Source organism: Dermacentor albipictus, chromosome 1 (genome assembly GCF_038994185.2).
Source record: "Dermacentor albipictus isolate Rhodes 1998 colony chromosome 1, USDA_Dalb.pri_finalv2, whole genome shotgun sequence".
NCBI classification, from domain to species: Eukaryota; Metazoa; Arthropoda; class Arachnida; order Ixodida; family Ixodidae; genus Dermacentor; species Dermacentor albipictus.
In genome coordinates this window covers 446,945,603-446,964,442 of record NC_091821.1, presented here as the reverse complement: position 1 = coordinate 446,964,442, position 18,840 = coordinate 446,945,603, and the positions used below count along the sequence as shown (strand labels likewise).

The 18,840-nt window shown below is 45.0% G+C and overlaps 1 protein-coding gene across 1 annotated transcript; it reads right to left on the bottom strand.

Annotated features, from left to right (window-relative positions):
• Window positions 1–10,240: 10,240 nt before the first annotated feature.
• LOC135915330 (uncharacterized) lies at window positions 10,241–16,624 on the bottom strand. Its single transcript, XM_065448366.2, has 3 exons — window positions 16,312–16,624; window positions 15,632–15,980; window positions 10,241–10,866 (listed from the first exon to the last, which is right to left on the bottom strand). Exons 1-3 carry the CDS (start codon window positions 16,322–16,324, stop codon window positions 10,605–10,607), a joined length of 624 nt encoding a protein of 207 aa, XP_065304438.1. The 5' UTR covers window positions 16,325–16,624; the 3' UTR covers window positions 10,241–10,604.
• Between the last annotated feature and the right edge of the window lie 2,216 nt (window positions 16,625–18,840).

Below are 18,840 nucleotides of genomic sequence, written 5' to 3'. Positions count from 1 at the left end.
GGAGCCGATCTCGTTACGTTTGTTTGTCCCTCGATGCGACGTAAGGTTTCTCTCTTTCGTATCTTTCGACTGTATCGGCTCCCGCTCGTCGTCTTATTCCAGGGCGATGCACTTCTTTCAGGAACCTTTGGTCGCATTGAGAATCAGATGGCTGACAGTCGTCCTGATTTTTCACGCTTGTACACGCGCAGTTACTGCAATCAACTGTAAGCGAGTTAGGTATTAGTAAGTTCCTAAAGTGCAAGCGTACATATGCGTTTTTCGTTAGCCAAAGTGTCGGAAACTTTCACCGCTAGCTTTTGCGCAACCTTTCATACTAATATGATAGCTAAAAAGTGTCGTGACATGTTCAATAAAGAATCAAGGGAGCTACTGTGCTCAGCTTGTTTGATGACCATGTAGGCTGACTTAAAAAAGTAGCCTCATTCGAAGATGCCGTTATGTTGGCACCTTGATCAGAACTGGTGCAGCTGGCACACGTGTGACAGTGGTTTCACTGTTGCCAAAATTCGAAGTTAGTATTTTTTCGTTACAATGAGGTCAAAAGGTTGCAGCTGTGGGCAGTGTTGTGTATGCAGGAAGGACCACAACGTGAACAACGAGGATAATGCAAAGTATTTGTTGCTGTGTAATGAAATAAAGGTGTAATTATTTCGTCTGTGACCACAGTAATTAATTCAACCCAACGTTACTCTTATAAATTGAAAAGCTGTCTGGCTCCTCAATTTATTATCATGAGCTTCATTGTATTAAAGAATAAAGCCTCGGCAGACAATACAGAATAACTAAACAAGCTGCCTCACAGTCACACCTTAAGGAGGAATACCTGCTAGTACAGGATTGTAAACATAACTTCTACTATAGATTTTATGATGGCTATTTTTTGTAACATTGCCACACTATCTATTGCCCTTTTTGTGAGCCTGTTATCCACAGAGAGCTAGCATCGATAACGGGAAGCAAAGAGGGAGCCTTTCTTTACAATTTAGGTTGTGTTTTACCTACTTCAACAAAAAAATTTATAATCTGGCGCACGGCCACAACACGCCGTTCTGTTTTAGTACACGTGTGTTCGATGTATTGATTGAAAATGCACGATGCTGTCAGGCGATTTGTATTGTGCCAATCCCGCGAATCTCCGGCCTTTTAGCCTGTAAACCCCTGTACACTTCGCCCAATCTCTTACTACCTAAGTGCTTGTACAGTACACTTTCCCGTCAGAAATGATCTTGTTAGGCTTGTGCACAGCGCCCATGGCACAGTTTCGTCCCTGATACCAACGCTGCCCAAGCAATCTCTCCTTTCCTCGGTAAACAGCCTTTGTGCTTCAATTAGACAAAAATGTACCTGAGAACTGAAAACTGAGTTTTAATGCCAAATACGCGATCAATCCTGTGTAAAGTTTCATTAGAAATATTAGCTTTTTCAGCCTTAACAATGATTATTTTAAATAATTTACCCCATTTAGTCCGTTAATCCTAACTGCCTTTTGTAATCAACCAACAAACTTAAACAAAATTAATAAATCATGCCTATTGTCTTACATATGCCTTCGTTATGGCGAATTATATACTGCTGAGCAGCTGTCTAACGTTAGTTAGCCAAGAGACTAACTTTATGCGAGATGGAGCCACGTAAATGTAGAGATCGCATTGCCGTTAGGTAACTCGAGAGAAGTGGCAATGCATACGTGGGAAGTAATGCCGGCACAATAATGCCACTGGCATCGTTTCAATTCTTTGCAAACTTCACCCAGTTTGGTGTGTGTCTCTACGAATGTATGTCCGCGCTCAACATCTTTCTCCTCTACTTGGCTCCATGGGTAATGCATGGTAAAATGGGCACAGCATAAATTAGCTTTGCTTAGGGAACAATGTTCCAAACCAATTGTCGGACCAACTTATGTGGCTGAGTATGAAAAGCTGGGTATTTCCTGCTCTTCAAAAAACCTGCTTGACGTCAACTTGGGTCACAGAATATGTGCTACTCGGTGTGTGCACTCTTCGATGACCCTCTTTTACGCCTAGTTTTGTCCCTAGGAATGTGACACTGGGTATGTGATGCTTTTCGTAATAAGCTTCATAAAGAAACATATAACCAGCCATTAGCCACCAACCATAGGAGTGATTGTTAATCAGATTGAAGTCGACATTATGTGTAAAAAATGTATGCACTGCCAATTTCTGTGTATGAATCGGAGAAACGAAAAATAAAACATGATTTTTCATTATCGCTAGCGACTTTAGCCCAGTGCAAGATGTAGGTAACATAAAGGGCAGTCAATAAATATTATTGAGGTCTAGGATCACTCTCAATATACTGACATAGCAAAATTAGTGAAGCAGAAACAGGCCAGCCGGAAAGCCATCAGGGAAAAAAATCAATCAATTCAGGCAGAAGCTACTGGGCGTATATGCGGCTTTAGATCAAATAAATGAAAATAACATGAAGGCTATCAATGAAACCGTAACAAGACATATTTCGGAAGTCACAGTTGAATTGAGAGACAAGGCACGAAGACAAAAAATGTAGGCAAGCTCTCCTAAGAAAACAAAGGACCCTAATAAACAAACGACAAAACGTTAGAGTGTCCAACTCAAGAGAATAAAGAAAAATGGCTCAACTGTGAAAGCTGATGAACGAGAACAAAGTGACATGCAAAACTATGACATCAGAAAGATTGGGGTAGCAGTAAAAATGGGTGGGGGCAGCTGAAATAATTGAGAATACCGCTTGGTATAGAAAAAAGCAGAATGTATGCCGTACCAAAGAACTGCTGTAATGTCACCAATAATTTTAATTACCTGCTAAAGGCAACCGAGGAATCCTATATGGAGCTGTATATTACCCAAAGCAGCCACGCAGCCTTGATTGGAAGAAATGATGAAGACGATACAGAAGGTATATATGAAACTAGCCATTATGTTAGAACTGCATTGCAAGACGGCCCAGGGAAAAGGTGCACGTGAAGATAAAATACCAGCCCATTTATTCAAAGATCTGTGGAGGCAATAAAATATTTCAAAATATTGCGCCCCTTTTTTGTATGCAGTGCATCTAGACTTGAAGTGTACCAGACAGTTGTAAGAATACCAAGAATATGATAATCCATACCAAGGAAGACGTTAAGAAACAAAACGATCATAGGCCCATTAGCCTACCTAAGCTTTTTGTAATATTTTCGCCGAGGTACTTATTAGGTACAGTAGGGCAACATAAAGAACACGCTGGCTACAGAACGGTATTATAAAATGAATCAGAGCTATGTAAGTATTCAGGTAATTCACGCATATGCTGAGTACAATCAACCTTTCTAGCTGGTATTTGCAGCGAGGACTCCGAGAATTCCTAAAATATACAATAGTCAAGATGACAAGGCGATTTTTTCAGTTACCGGAACATCAGAAATCGCGGACGTCGTGAAAGAGGTCATGTGTCTTACTTGTTTAGGCTCCTTGAATAATTTATTTATTCATTAACATGGCAAGCTGGGCGAGTTGGTGATTGAACACGTTCCTATGGGTGGGCAGCGCAACCCGGACGAAAGACAAGAAGTACGCTCGTATCGTGTACTTCCTCTTGTCTTTCGTCTGGATGGCGCCGCCCACCCATAGGAACATGCCCATTTATTTATCGCAGTTTCTGACATGATGATGGAAAGTTTCTAGTTCCTGACGAAGTTATCTGATATCAGTTTTAAAAGCGCAAAAGAATGTTCATTCTTGTAAACCCTGCAGCAACAGAAGGGTTTTTACTTTTTCTCTTGAACACTGCACACTGTTTACTGCGCTTAAGGAGCGCAGTAAACTACGTGTGCAATTAATTATCTTGTGTTATTATGCATACCTTCTGGATTACCTTGACGGACAAATTGACGGCACCTACTGGCAGGGAGTACCCTGCCGGTAGGTGCCGAAAGGCAATTATTGTTTCTGCAGCAGAGTACAGCCAAATGCGTTGAACTTGAAAACAGTCACTTTATTGTGCACGTGGTTCTAAAGTAGTCCATATATTGAACATCCTTTTCCGTCGGGAAGGCGTTTCAAGGGCGGTGCATGTGCTTTTCTAGTTCCGCGATGTATCCTCGAGCGCAGATTGCTACACGAAGGGGAAAAAAAGAACCCCGTGAAGAGCCACTCGACTCGAGATTCCGAAAACGAGGCCTCAACAATGAGGTCAGATTGTGGAAGCACAAGCGGCCGCTTTAATTACGTAATACCAAACGAAACCAACGAAAGAGGAAAAAGGCACTGTGCTTTTCCGTTGACTCTCACCACGTGCGCAAGGTACAAAGTGACCGTCCTCTCTCCCTACCAGACAAACATTTACTGTAGAATCTCCCGTCTCGACCCACCAGACAATTTCTTCTTAGCTCGACCTCAAGTGTTCGAGACGACAGAAAGCAGACCTTTTCACGTGTGTCCTCCGTTACTCGAAGTGAATCTATGATTCGTCGTCTTCTCGTTTGGAGCGGACTTCGACAAACAGTACAAACTAACCGTGTGCCCATTGCTTCGCCGGGTGAATTAAATGAAGGGAGTGCTCTTTATAAAAGGACAAGGCACTTTTCATTGCTCCCGCCATATTGGCTACAGAATGCAAGGAACCCGGCCCCTTTCTTTTCTTCTCTTTTAAGTTTGTGTTTCTGTCTCAAAAAGATGTACACGTTTCCTCCTTTCTGATTCCCACATTACATTTAAAATATCCGAGGAAAGTTCGCACAGAAGGTCGTGGGTTTAAGACGTTGTTCTCGTTTTGTAATCTGCTTAGAAAGCAGATCACAGTGCCCCGAAACGAGTGATGACTTAGACCACTTTGAGTCGAGTCAGCGACCTTCGATAAGAAGATTGTTATTGAGAGCAAGTGTAGCTTTAGCTTTGTGTTTAAAAGCATTTACACTACCTTCTGCAGATGCAGTCATCAGGATGCACCGAATTAAATGCGGATCTCAGCACTTAAAAAAAAAAGAAAACGAATCATAGCTGTCGAGGATTGAACCATTGGCCCCAGCATGAGTTCAAAGACAAAATCAGCTCTTGTGGAGCGAAACGTTGGGAGGGGAGGTTGAAAGTGGTACACCTTCGGCCCAGAAGACAAACAAGGAAGCACCCGAAGGAAAGAAAGAGCAGGCGACAGACACACGGTCCCATTGGAAACAAGAATGGTTTCGTACACAGCCCCTGGGAGCCGGGCAGTCTGTTTTATGGCTCGCAGGTATAGAGGCGCATACAGAAGGGGAAATAAAATGGAATTATATAGAAAGTTAAACGTACGATCGCACTTGAAAAATCTCAGCGACACAGACACACACGTACAGACGCACAAGCAGCGCACGCGGGGACGGCTAGCGCGCCAGACACGCCTCCCACGGAATCGTGTTTGTGTTGGCAGGTCAAACAAACTTTCCACCCTCCTCGATGGCGCTCTCACGGCACATGCGGAAAGCGCCGGCGGTTCGAGAGCTTTACCGGTCGCTATGAAATATAGATGTGATTTCAGACCGGACGCCCTTCGCGAGTATAGGGGCCTCTTGTTTATCTCCTCTTCGTTGCTTTCAATTTCGGCTCCGCTGGCATTGCCTTTTGCTTCTTCGCTTGGTGCTGGTACTCGGATATTGTTTTTCCTGAGCTCACCTTACTCGAAAGCAACGTTGAAAAGAGTAGGAAATACCGGGAAACAATGAACGAGTGGCGTGGGGTACCAAAGAAGATGCTCGGAAGGTCTCAGGCGACGAAAGGAAAGGCCAGCATGGGAAAGGAAACAAGCCTTCTAAAGTAAATTTATCTGTAGAAAATATATAGCAGTAATTTTTGCCGATGAACAGATATGTTTTCTTGTCAATCTCAAGTTAGAGAAGAGGGTTTGGGGAAGAGTAAAGTGCCCAGCGGTTGAAGCGGAAGGCTCGGGGCTCGGAGAATTGAGAAAACCCCTCCGAGTGAGAGCATGATAGCAGAAATAGCATGCGCGTGCACCCCACTTCTTCAAGCATACTTCACAAGGTGGCAACGTCGCTAGCCTGTCGAGCCTTCGCTTCACGAAACATTGCTCAAACGATTGCGTTTCCGTGTCGCAAGTGTACAGACGCCGTAACCATGAGGCTTGTGTTTTCAGCTGTTCTCACCGGTATAGTTCGTATCATGAAAAAAGGAAAAAAAGGCTTTTACCTAGCACATTGATTTTGTAGAGTTTGTCGTGTTCAGTATGTATGCAGCAAGGCCTTTCAATAGCCGGTGAGTGCGTGAGTTCGTCCAAGGTCACGTTGATGGCTGCAGCGCTGTCAACAACACAGGCCAAAGGCTAATCAAAGAAGCTTTTACACTTCGCTTACTTTTTCTACACAGAGGCACAGGTATGCGCTTACATTGGATTCAGTACAAAAAGGGGAGTATAATGCAAGCAAAGTAGGGTTCGGGCCACAACGCTTTGGTTTACGTGGAGTGTCATGGCTGAATATAAAAATGAATCTTCCGTGAACAACTAACACACTTAGTCACCTTGTCGAAGGTATGCACGCGGGAATTGCTTTATGGTCCATGCACTCAGAATGGCTGTTAAGGAAAACTGAATTACGTTTACGCTTCTTGAACGAATTAAATGGAAAAGTGACCACTAAAGGACAAGAGCGCGCAATGCGCAGGCTTGCTGCAACTTGCACTGAAATGATCGTACTGCTCGCTTTTTTTTTCGGCCGCGGATCGTTTCCGTGAAGTCGACGGGAATTAGGAAGTCTACTGTGCTTGTCTATCTCGATCAATCTCGATGATGTTTGGCTCTATTTTTTGTCTGCTTTTCCCTACGCATGACTTGCATCTGCTTTGGCCTCCCCTATCCCTTTTGCTCTGAACCTAATGCCACTGCTTACGCGTTCACCTTTCTCGGCTACGACAAAATAGTCAACGTCAATGCTTCCAAGGCCATATTAACGACTTGCATTTTACAGCGTTTTTCAGACGTAGTCCTAAAGTGTTTTTCATCAAAATTTTCTCCTTGTCGTCACGGGTTTTATCGACAAGTTTGTTACCATTGTGTGACCTTGGAAGAAAAAGTCGCCAGAAAAACCAAGTCTTGTTTTGCCCAAACATCGACGTAATTTAGTATTGGGCTTGGCGATTTGTGCGGGTTCAGCGATGGCATTTCTGACGCGCGACCCCTGTTGGCGCTTCTACCATGGCTGCTTAACTCGTTTGTTCAGATCACCTATTTGCCAAATGCAAGTGATATTGCAATAGCAATTATATGGAAACTCCAGTCAAATTTTCGCCGTCATCGTCGCGGTCACCATTGCCGTGATGTTCCGAATAAAGTTCTAGTGTGATAAAATCCTATCGCGCCCCGCCCGCCGTACCCTGGGCGTGCGAGAATGAGCCGAGCGGGATGGTACCTTCGTGCTTGCCTTTTGCCCGCGCACCCAATGGGGGTGGTCATGTGATAAAGCGCGCTCAACGGGGGGAAGGGGGAGGGATTACAAGGAGCACGCGCGCTGTCTTGGAGCTAATCTGCAGCGGGTGCAAAGGCCTGGCGAGCTAGAGAGCTGCTGGCTTCGAGTGCGTTGTCTTCTCGCATGTCTAGTGCTGCAGGTCCCGTAATCTCAAGTTTCAGATATGCGTCGAAGCGTCAAACACCACTGACACTTCGCTCCCCGCTGCCAGCACTCTTAGTTATGCCAACTTTGTCACTGCCTGTGTTCGTGGAAATCGAGCGAGGTCGGTTCGCGCTTGCCTCTGTAGGCCTGACACCATGCCTATTCATTTAATTAGTAAGGGAATATTTACTGCAGTTTACACGGCCGGTAAAGCTACGAAGCTTACTCTGTGTACTTGTTGAATACTTTCCTACCAATATTAATGCTTCCAATCCGGTGCGAAACTTCGACTTTTTCTCCCTCAAAACAAGCAGGGTACTGCTTATTCTCTGTGTGAACGAATTGTCTATATGGACGTCGCAACACTTTTCTGTTCTTTCCGTCATTTACGAGCAAATAATTTGACGCTCTAACTAGTAATTTCGGTCATGCCATTATCAGCCATCTTATTCTTCGTGCTTTCGTCAATTCAATCGCCATCATTATTATCATAATTGTCGATGGGCCAGCTGTACATTCTCTGGTTGACATTTGAAACTTTCGCATTTCTGGCGCGCTTACTCTTTTCTTCCTTGCGGTATGTGGTGTCATAATGCGGACACAATTTTGATATTTCATCTTATTTGTGTGCTTGCTTTATAGCCTGCCTGTTTTTGTTATTTACTCTTTTCTTATTTTTTTACTAGTTAGCTTATTTGAGTCGGCCTATTATTCAGACGTAGTGATTGCGTAAGAAGTAATAACAGGAATAATCCCTTATACGAAGCTTGCCCACACGCACATTTAATAATAAAAAATACCCGCATAACCGGCACCTTGGAATCAACTTACAGCTCTTCCGATTTGTAGGCGCCAAGCAGGAAAATCGGGACCTTTGCGCGGTAGATGCGAAACATTTATCTAGCCTAGTGTAAGAAGGAGTCGCGAAGGACACAGCTTTGTCCATCTTGGCCTTGTTGCATTGTGAAATATCGCGCTGTAGTTTCGTGCATGTATTGCGAATTCGTCCAGCATACAGCTCTTTTCAGGCTACTTTCTCACATATCAAATTTGTAGCTGCATCAAGCAATTTTACTGCAGCATTAGCGCGATTACAGCCGACGCTTCTAAAAAACTTCGAAATAGCTTTTTTATATTGCTACCCAGAACAGTAATTCAGTTGTCACCTGCGAATAAAATTCAAAACGCGGACTGATCTCTCTAGTTCGACTTTCTGACAAAGAATGCCTTCAAGTAAAGTGTGTTTTGTCGGTGTTGGAGTGGCCAGCAAGTATACTGGCTAAATGAGGGTGGATTGCAATCAGGTTAAGCGAAACCGGATCACACTATCTCCACTTCTAGCATGTTTTTTTTTCAAAGATGGCCACATTGCCTGACAACCATATCAATATACATTGAAAGTGGAACCCAACACTCAAAAAATGACCCTTTTGAACGGCAAAAAATTCGCTGTCCTTCAAAAACCTTTTACTGTTGCGTTGAACGCTTGTAAAATGTTGGAATTCGGCAAATATATTAAGGAATAGAAAAAATTAAACTTTCCTCTATTCTTAGTGTGCGCAAAAGAAACCACGCCAAAGACTGCTGTTTCTCGTTACGGAAGGTTGCGCTACGAAGTGCGCGTATTAGACAAAACACTTCAATTCCGGGTGAAAGAAAACAAGAGCGCTTGCGCATGTTCCAATGCCGTGCTAGTATCAACAGTTATGCGAGGGCTTTTTAAGATATTGGGTTCCAGCGCGAGTGTACTGCGTCAAATTTGGGGGTTTCGTGGTGGGCGAGCTTTCTCGGTGCAGCTTGGTCTTGCCTTTGCGCCTAGGGCGTCTGCTCAGTGTTATACCAAGGACGGGCTCAGCGTCTTGAGCTCGCCGTGCACCTTTTAGGTCGATTATGCTTTTCCCGATCATTTTGCGCCGTCAGAGAGATAACAAAATTAGGGCAGCGTAACTCATCGTATTCCCTTCTGTCTGGCATTCGTCTGCAGGCACACTATGAGCCAGCCACAATAAAAGAACTATTAGCACGGTTCGGTACAGCCTCAAAAGAAAAAAAAGAAATGGAGTTCTTGGGTACTTTCACATGTTTTCGAAAATATCAGGGCGTAATGCGTTTCGCCCGGGGTGGACGTGTTTCCTATCACTTGCCGAGTTGCGGCGTATGTGGCCTGCAGGCGAACTTCAGCGCTTGGTGTTGCTCTCTGGCAACCTGCACGATGATTTGAGAGTGTGAACGCGTCAAGTGAATGCCTTCCTACATAGAACAAGCATTCGCCTCTCCGAGAAGGAACGAGGCTCTACTAATCAAAATTTGGCTCTTCCCTGAGCCATTTTACCGCCCTAAGAATATCATGAGCAGTTTTACGAGAAATGTGTCCGTATACATGCTGCTACACTGCGTTGGGGTGTATATTGAAACAGTATCGTAGTCGCTTCTTGTGGTCGTTCTGCAGTGCATGAGGAAACTGTTGCGAGAATGAAATGTAATGTTCACTTCGATAAAACAGTGAGCGGGGAATCACGTTGCCCGTACGGCATGAGACAATCCGATCGTTGGGAGAGTATAAACACATAAGCAGTTAGCAGAACATCAATAATGGTGCGTCTCTATTTTTCCAGCACTAAGTCTTGAGTATCGGTACAATAGAAAGGAAACGTGCTCTAAAAAGCACTAAACGACGTTTATTGTCAGATTTCGCACAACCAGCTTGGATTCAAGCTTCGCGTCTTATACATGATCGAGCCATAAAGCATAATCGACGTTGGCAGGAGCACTAAAGGTAAAAAGGTAAATTGAACGTAGTCACATGCGATCCTACACAACACCTACTTCTAGCAACACACTCGTGCGTGTCAGGAACGTACAAGATCTGTTGTCATGCGGTATCAGTCATTGCATAGGAATGTCATAAATTGTTATGACCACAATATTACATTACATCGTACACCAAATTAAAATCAAACAGCAGGTTCGAAGCACATCACGCGACACTAAATAAAACCGCATGCTGTCTACAATGCGAAGATCACGAACGGAGCAGTTCTGTCGGCGTTAGTGGGGGCGACGGCCAAGCCATCCCCTTTCCGAACGTCGTGAGGAAACTACTCGCTGGAGGAGATGTGTGCACCGGCGTCGGTATTGGATAGCACCCAACGTAGAGTTGCCGAGTCTTGTCTTGAGGCAGCACGAGCCAATCTTCGTCGTGGTTCAGGTTACTCAAGAATGGTCCAGTATCCGTCCAGTCTGGCACCCAGAGAGGGGGCGGTCGCGCAACATCCCGTTGCCGACTGTTGAAAAGTGGGAAAATAACTCAGGAACAGGGCATGGTCAGTCAGAGGACAGGACAAAACATCGAACGGTCGAATTGCGCTGTATGCATCATCGACGTATTGACTATGCACTGAAAGTATCCACTATCAGTCGCTTTAACGTGGACGTCTGTGAAGATACGTGGAATTTTTAATACTTCAAGTTTAACCTCGTATTGCGTCACCCGGTCCGCAAAAGCAGTGCATCGAATACAAGTTGCAATAAAGTGTTACAACTGCTCCAGGCGAAGCTTTAGTAAATGAGTGACCCACTCCAGGCTTGAGTGGGTCACGTAATACTGTAAATGTGCTTTTAACTACGCAGCAATGATAATCCAGTGTCGCGCTAACTCATCTTTCTTCGCGTTGCAAATCATGTAGTGTAGGCCATTGTTTGAGCATGTTGGTTTTTTTTTTCATTTTGTCCCTACATTTTAACCCATGACAGGGCGACAAGCGAAGGGGGAGGTTGGCAAAACTTGTTGCTGAGCTAGTTGCTTCATTACTTAAAAGCAAAGGTTATGGCGCTAAGCAGACGACGACGAAGTGAGACACAAATGGCATATACGAAAGCCTCCTGCAGATTATAAAACACGGGGAAAATGGGGGCAAGTCAAAAGAAAAAATGAACACCACGTAATTACTTACGTACGTAAGCTTTCCCACAGTTTAAAAAAGGCCGCTGCCGGAGGCAATATGCGTATTGCGTTTTCCGCTCCATGAAAACAGGCCAAAACCTGCCCCTTGATGGCGAATAAGTTGCCAGCTACGTGCTCCAAGAAGCACGTCCCACGCTACACAGATTGTGTTCGCGATGTCATTTACAATATTCCCCTAAAATATGGCAAGGTGTATATAATGCGCAAACGGAACGGTGCTTCAACGATCTAGCGATAGAGCACCGGTTCGCGGTCAACAGCAACATAGGCGGCCACTTGGCAGACAGCTGCAAGCGCTGTGGTTGTGTGCCCCTCCTCGACAAAACGACTTTTCTAGTGAAAGCAAGAAACCACACTCACAACCACACACAGCACGCCGTCACTAGCAATAAGTGACAAAGTAATGTAATTCATAAATGATAGCCTGTAATCGCCGCTAAGCATAGAACGTGCAGCTGCCACATTTGGTTGGATGCTCGGATTACGCCTGTAATGCACGCGTGCTCACATGTACCTGCCATGATTATTCAGTACAGATCACTGGCCTACGAGCAGCGTTAGCTGCTATCACCCCTACTAATCGCTACAGTGATTACGTTTCACTTAGGTTTCTTGTATAAAATTGCGTAGTGTCTGGTGAATAAACAGTTGGAAGTTGGCAACCGTATGTGTCGTTTGTGTCTGACTTCGTCCTCGTCTGCCTAGCGCCATAACCTTTGATTTTAAGGGGACGTTACAATGTGCTACTTTGCGTAATCGCTTACCCTTTCATGATCTGTGCCCGCCTAGTGTGCACAGGCAAGTCTCAGTAGAAGCACTATCCAAATATAAGGGGAAAAATGGATAAGAAGAAGAGACGTACAAAAAAGGCGAAAAAATATTGGGCTCTACCAGATGGCCCGGTCTCACATTGCTACAATCCGCGCTGTATAAGGTGGTTCGCAAGCAAAGCTGTGGTATCACCCGTTCCGACAGAAGAATGCGCCGTAGCCTGTGTAGCTTCCAAAGGCAGCTACACAGGCTACGCCCCTGGAGCGCTGCGAGTGTACACAGGCTACGCCCCTGGAGCGCTGCGAGTGTGTGTAGCTTCCAAAGGAAGCTACACACTCGCAGCGCTCCAGGGGCGTACCTAGCGCGCGCACGGCAGGAACTGCCATTCTATCAGTGCCGCATAAGCTGTGAACGACGCTGCGACGTGCGGGTAAAGAAACAGATCAGGATGCGTTAGCAGGCTATCGGCATCATCCTGCGGGCATGCGTGATGCCTGTTTCTTGCCGACGTTGTTAGATGGTACTGCGATGCACTTTAGCTGCAGCTCCTTCAAATAACTTTTTTTCCCATGTGTCCATTTGTTATAATTGCTTTTCAATGTACTTGGACCTGCAACCAGCCGCATTCACAAGGCCAGAAAGTTAGCTACGATGACATACGGCTCAGTTTCTTAAAGAAGGAGTGCGCGGTAACTCACGAGTACGAAAAACTGTTCGTTTTCGCAAGTTCTTATTTGATCATCCTCGTCTTGCATGTTCCTCAGCCAAGAAATGAGCAACTTGCTTGCTTCTGTCGCTTGCTTTAAGAGAAAAAGCAGGCGCGCATTTATTCAAACAGAGTGGTGATCCATGTGTTCTAGTGCGACTGTCATATCAAAATTCTCTCACCAGACGCCCCAGCAAGACACGCCAGCGTAATTGCAACGGAGCCTATACTCTTTTCAAACTTGAGTAATTGTACGATGGCTGTACTGTCGTTTAAAGGAAAATAGCAAGGCATCTGCAATTTTGGCCGAGTAGGGTTTATTATATATTTGATGGGAACGACAAAAGTAAGCACAGATTAGGAGCAAGGTGCTGCGTTGAGATCCCGAAGACCAGATTCCTCCCAGCCCATAACCGCGAACGCTTTTGCACTGAGGAAAACGAAGATATCAAGGTACAAGATGACAGATTTAGCATTAAGCTGTTTGTGGACCTGCCAGTCTGAATGGCATTAATCTGCAAGGTTTGACACACGTGATCTGCACATTGACTGCGAGACGACGCCAGCGAAAAAATTCCGGTTCTGCGCCCGTCGTTTCATGCTCTCTGTGGTCGTCCGTTCGCGGAGTTAAAAAAAAGTTTGCTAAGAAGCACCGGCACGCTGAACAAGTTCTAAATTTCGGTTGTCTAACATGCAAGGTGTCGTCTAGCGTGCACCGGAATGTCAATTCGCATGTTCTTTTCCGTCACGCCCGGACCAGAATGCGGTCACCGTGACCCACAATAAATGACCGAGACGAGAGCAACAACGCTGGCGTGATAACAGGGGTATGCCGGTGCTACATGCAGGTGTCGATTTTACGTGCAAGAATCATGACCTGATTACGGGACGCGCCATTCTGAGGGACACAGGAATAAATTGGAGCACCTGGGGATAATTAACGAGCGCCTAAACGTAAGTAGAGGAGCTTTTTAACGCAATAGTTTTAAGGGCCGCGTGCAGAGCAAAATCAGGCGTCAGCGCAGGCGGTGACGTCTGTATTATAAGAATTATGCCGAACTACGTATCCCCATCTACGTACGCTATTCGCATGGCGCAGATGCGTTAGCTAACTAATTGAATTTATAACCTACACAGATGATAGCACCAGACTAATTTGTATACACGAGAAAACAATTCGATTTCACGGAAACTCAAACCCCTTGTCTAGCTGCCGTTGGCGGTCTGTCTAAGTAGGAAGGGTGTGCCCCGCTAGATTCCTTGCACGACCATCAAGATGGTGCTGGCCTCGGCAGCAGCGGCGGCACCCGGCGTGAAAGGGGGGAAACAAAAAAAAAGAGCCAGAAAGCTCGACTTCGTGCACAGCGTTCAGCACCAGCGTTTCCAAGAATACAGTACGGTTATAACCCACTCTTGCCGGTAAGCGTCAAAAGTAGTCAGGGATATTTGAACGCTATCGCATTCAACTCTTTAAGGCGAAGCTTAAGACTCCTCCATTTCTTTTGCATATCGCCCACATCAAAATGCGGAAGCCGTGGCCAGGATAGAACCCGCACCTCGAGCTCAGCAGCGCAACGCCGCAGCAACTGGGCTACCGCATGCCGAAGTGGATAATGGGAAGTGGTGAATTGATTATAATCTACAAAACCAATCTCGCCTACACACCAGATTTTATAAGAAATGACGACGAAGCAGGCGTTAGCGTCCGCAGCTACGCTGTTTCATGAGCTTTACATCTAGTGTGGTTTTTTGGCATTAACAAATCAAACGAGCTGAACAGTTTTCTTTTATTCTTTTCTTTCTTAAAAAGTTTCTTCACTGAGAAACTCCATTCGCGTTAGTGGCTGCGTCAATAAAAACAAGATCAACTGCTATAACAACCTTTGTGACGGCCAGTGACAGATTTTTCCCGTAATGTCATGAAGACAGCTTCACGCCGTGGTAGTAACCGAATATAGCGTGTACGATGACGTCAGTGCGCCGTATCACAGGCACTGTTTTGCTGCGTGAGCGCGAACGCATTGCAACGGAATTTCACGTTATTGATTCGCCATTCGGCACAAGAACCATCTGTTGGACTATAGATTTTTTGTTTACGGAGCTTCACAACATCCTAGCACCCTAAAATGGCGGCCACAACGATGTCACTTTGAGCCTTCCATTAATATATGCATAAGATATGTTAATACACCCACGACACAAGTGTGCTCTAGAATTCTTGCGTTCGTTTGTGGGAAAATCGGGCTCCTCGCTATGGATATTATTGTGCAACGGTGCCGAAAATAAGAAAACCCACACGTGTATTCGCGAGTCAACAAGAGGTATACAGCAAAAAGTATGAAGCGCGTCAATGTAGGGCTAACTAACGCGCATGCTTTCCTTTCTACCGTTTGCCGTTCATGTGACATAACCGTAATGGTGGCGCGCTTCATTAGAGAAGAGTGCGCGTCGCCTTTCGCGATAAGAGAAAAGTAGCGACATGCCATTGGGCTCAAGAGTATTTGTACGTATCGCGCGTTCTACTTAATGAATACTGTCACGTTTCCTTCTGTGAGCACTGTAAAACTGCTAAGAAAATGCGTTACAGCTTTCTGTGCACATTCCTTACCTCTTGAACGAAGCCTGGAACGTTCGGTTACGACGAGAACTTGCTGTGCGATGGTAATCGTGAGGGGACGTCCCATCGACACCTTCCGGACTGGTGCGTGCGTAAGAAATGAAGAGGAGGCTGGCGATGGTGGCTGCTGTGGCGATGCCATACGCGGTCACCTGCAGCTCCCAGCGGTCGGTGAGGTTCATCAAGAAGGCGCAGAAGAGGGCTCCAAAAGAAAACACGAGCGCGGACAGTAGGACGCAAGTTCCCTTGGCCACAAAAATTCCACACAAGGTTTGGCGCGGTGGTGCCTTGCACTGCCCTTCGACGTTCGGTGAGAGCGCCTCGCATTTTGGAGCACGTGCTACAGAGGGAAAAGAATGCAAAGGAAACCTCAAGAGCGCTGCTGGAACTGGGTGCGTAGTTAAACGACGTGGTACAGCCGGGTCGATATGCCAATGCTTACGCAGACAACCTAAACATCTTACTCTCGCTAGCGTCACTCATAGGAGTAAAATTGTGTGGGCCACTACCACATGGTGAAGGCTGCAAGGTTAATTGAAGCTATACTAAACCCCTTAGTTCAATTAGCATCCTCACATTTCGCTGGCTGCGAGAACTAAAGCTGCTAAACAGAAATAAGACAGCAGGATGGTTATGTTCGACTTCTTCCCAAAGCAAAAGTCATCACAAACCTTTTGGTCCCATGGTGCGTACAGTTTCTCGGACTATTCAGATGGTAGCGTACGCGCCCTAATGCCGAGCGAAGAAATCACGAGCTAAGTAGCTGCGGAACAAAGCATAGCATACCCGCTGCAAAGGCAACAATCCAATAAAACGTACTGCTGGTATGCTACGCAGCGCAGAGCTATGGAAACGATTGCTGGCCTCGTCTTTAGAAAGGTGATACCGGCGTAGACGCTTGACAAAGGGTGAGACTGCGCCATGAGTATACTCGTCCATGCAAGGTGTTCGATTTGTGCTCTTCTGTGCATGCGTAGCGATACCGAAATCAAGATGGTCAGTCGATTTCTAGGGCTTGCATTTTTTGCGTTAGTTCTGAGATAGAAAGACTCAGAAAAAGTTAAATGATTGTAATGCTGACAACCAAAATGGTGATACGCGTGAACGTAGGCTACTCTCACCGCACATGCGTGCAGCAATTATGCAATACCGCTAGGCTGCGCTCGTTGTATGAAAGCTAAGCGCTGCCGTGTTAACGCTCAAAAAGATCAAGATAGCTACATAGCTCGATCCACACCACGCATTACTGTGCCACAAAGAAAGAAAGTTGCGTACATCACAAAGAACAAAAGGTCAGAATATACCTAATCTACAATACGTTTTCTGTACTATAGTACAAGTCAAATGCTTTTTTGAATATTATAATAAAATACGTATTTTTAAGTTCCTCGTTCAAAATATTCCTATTGAAAAAGCACCCTTCCCCACTGACAAGTTTGGCTCTTGTTCCGCTCCCTAAACTGGCTGAACGCAATTACTTGAGCAGGAAGTAGGAAACGAAAACAATGAATCCATAAGTCAAAAAAAGAAACGCAAGCAAATGATATGGTGGTGTTCACTGTAGGTAAATAGGCTCAGAGCCGAAGGACTCACTGAAGTGATGATGACATGTGGTGTTTACCGGCGCAAGGGTCAGCTACGACCAAAGTGCTCCATGACTTATGGTAATGAATTGCCATTGAACTATATATGAAATTAAGTGGCAAATGGTAAATGTGCCATGGCTGTATAATGGCCTAAAAACAATTCGCTGTAAATGGCTTGAAATATGCCCGTATTGAAATAATGACAGTGGCTAATGACGTGTGCTAGGACCATAAAAGTTCCGCTAGGAGGAGATGATCTAACAAAACGCATGCAATAGCACTAGGGTATCAAGAGGGTCTTTGAAGTCGAGGACTGAGATGCACGTGCTGTGAAAACATTTGCCACTGCAGTTTCGGCTTGCAAGGCGCGGCGGTGCTACAGATAACCTCGCCAAATGATTTGTAGGCTGTGTACACTTGCTAAAAACTTCAGGACTGTTTCAAAACCAAAGCTTGTTCGTGCCTAAGAAAGAATGATGGGTGAATTGGCGATGTGCTCAAGACATGCGGGAGGAAAGCAGTTTTTATGAAGGACTTCTTTTTTGGGACACTGAACAAGAGCATGGAGGACAGTAAGAATGTCGCAACAGCTATCACATGTCGGAGGTCACTTCCAAGGGATGTAAGTACGTGTTCCAAAGATATGTGCTATTCTTAACATGCAAAGGAGCACTTCCTTGTGTCTCGTTCTTTTGTCGGATACCCACCGCCCTGTTCTTGCTTTTAAAACATGTAGCCTATTTGACACTTCAGTATACTACTACCTGAGCCAGCACTTTCGCAAGTCATGGCGCAAGAACAACTTCAGATCTGTGGGGGGCTATGTTATGCGTCTATTTGTATAATAAAAATTCATCAGCCCTTCTCCTGTGTGATCAGGGACGAATAGCAAAGCTATGGTATGTTCTGCCTCAATCGACGCATCTATGTATACATAGGTATTATTATTATGATTATTCTTTTTAACATATTTATATTTAATCTCATTTCATTTATTATCACTTTGAAGGCCCGAAGGCATTGCACAAGGGGGGGGGGGGCAATACAAACACGTGTAAGAGTGGTTTCTTGCAAAACACCGAAAAAAAGAAAAGAAACACATTGCTGATTTTGCAGGACTTTAAACAATCAAAGAAAAAATACGAATTGAAAGAAGTAACACGACAATACATTCGCAATAAAAGAAAAAGACTAGGTGGAAGGGTTGACAAGGGTAGACTATTCCAATTGGTTTATGATGGGTTCATGAACGATGTACACTGGGAACAGAAAGTTATTCAAAGTTATTTGTTACGTATTCACGAAATCCTTTTGCTGTCAGTACCGGTAACGAAGTTCTCAGGGAGCACATTCCAATAAACGATTGCAACAGGAAAGAAGGAAGTGGTCATGGCAGATGAGCGGCTGTGTAAACGTGCTATGGCAGAGCTGTGACTTATGCGAGAGGAAGTTCGTAATCGTGGTTTAAGAAGGTGGTGCCTTGAGCGTGGATTGTAAAAAAAAGAGTGCAGCAAGCAAAGACGTGATATGATGTGGCGAGACTTCAGTGTTGGCAGACGATTTGTTTGCTTCAAAGAAGTGACACTAGTGTACCGTGAATAATGTGAAGTGATG

Excerpts from the sequence above, each read along its gene's own strand:
- LOC135915330 (XM_065448366.2), bottom strand. Across the intron at positions 10,867-15,631 it reads TTCCAGGCTTCGTTCAAGAG|TCGGCAACGGGATGTTGCGC; the intron begins GTAAGGAATGTG and ends ACTTTTCAACAG.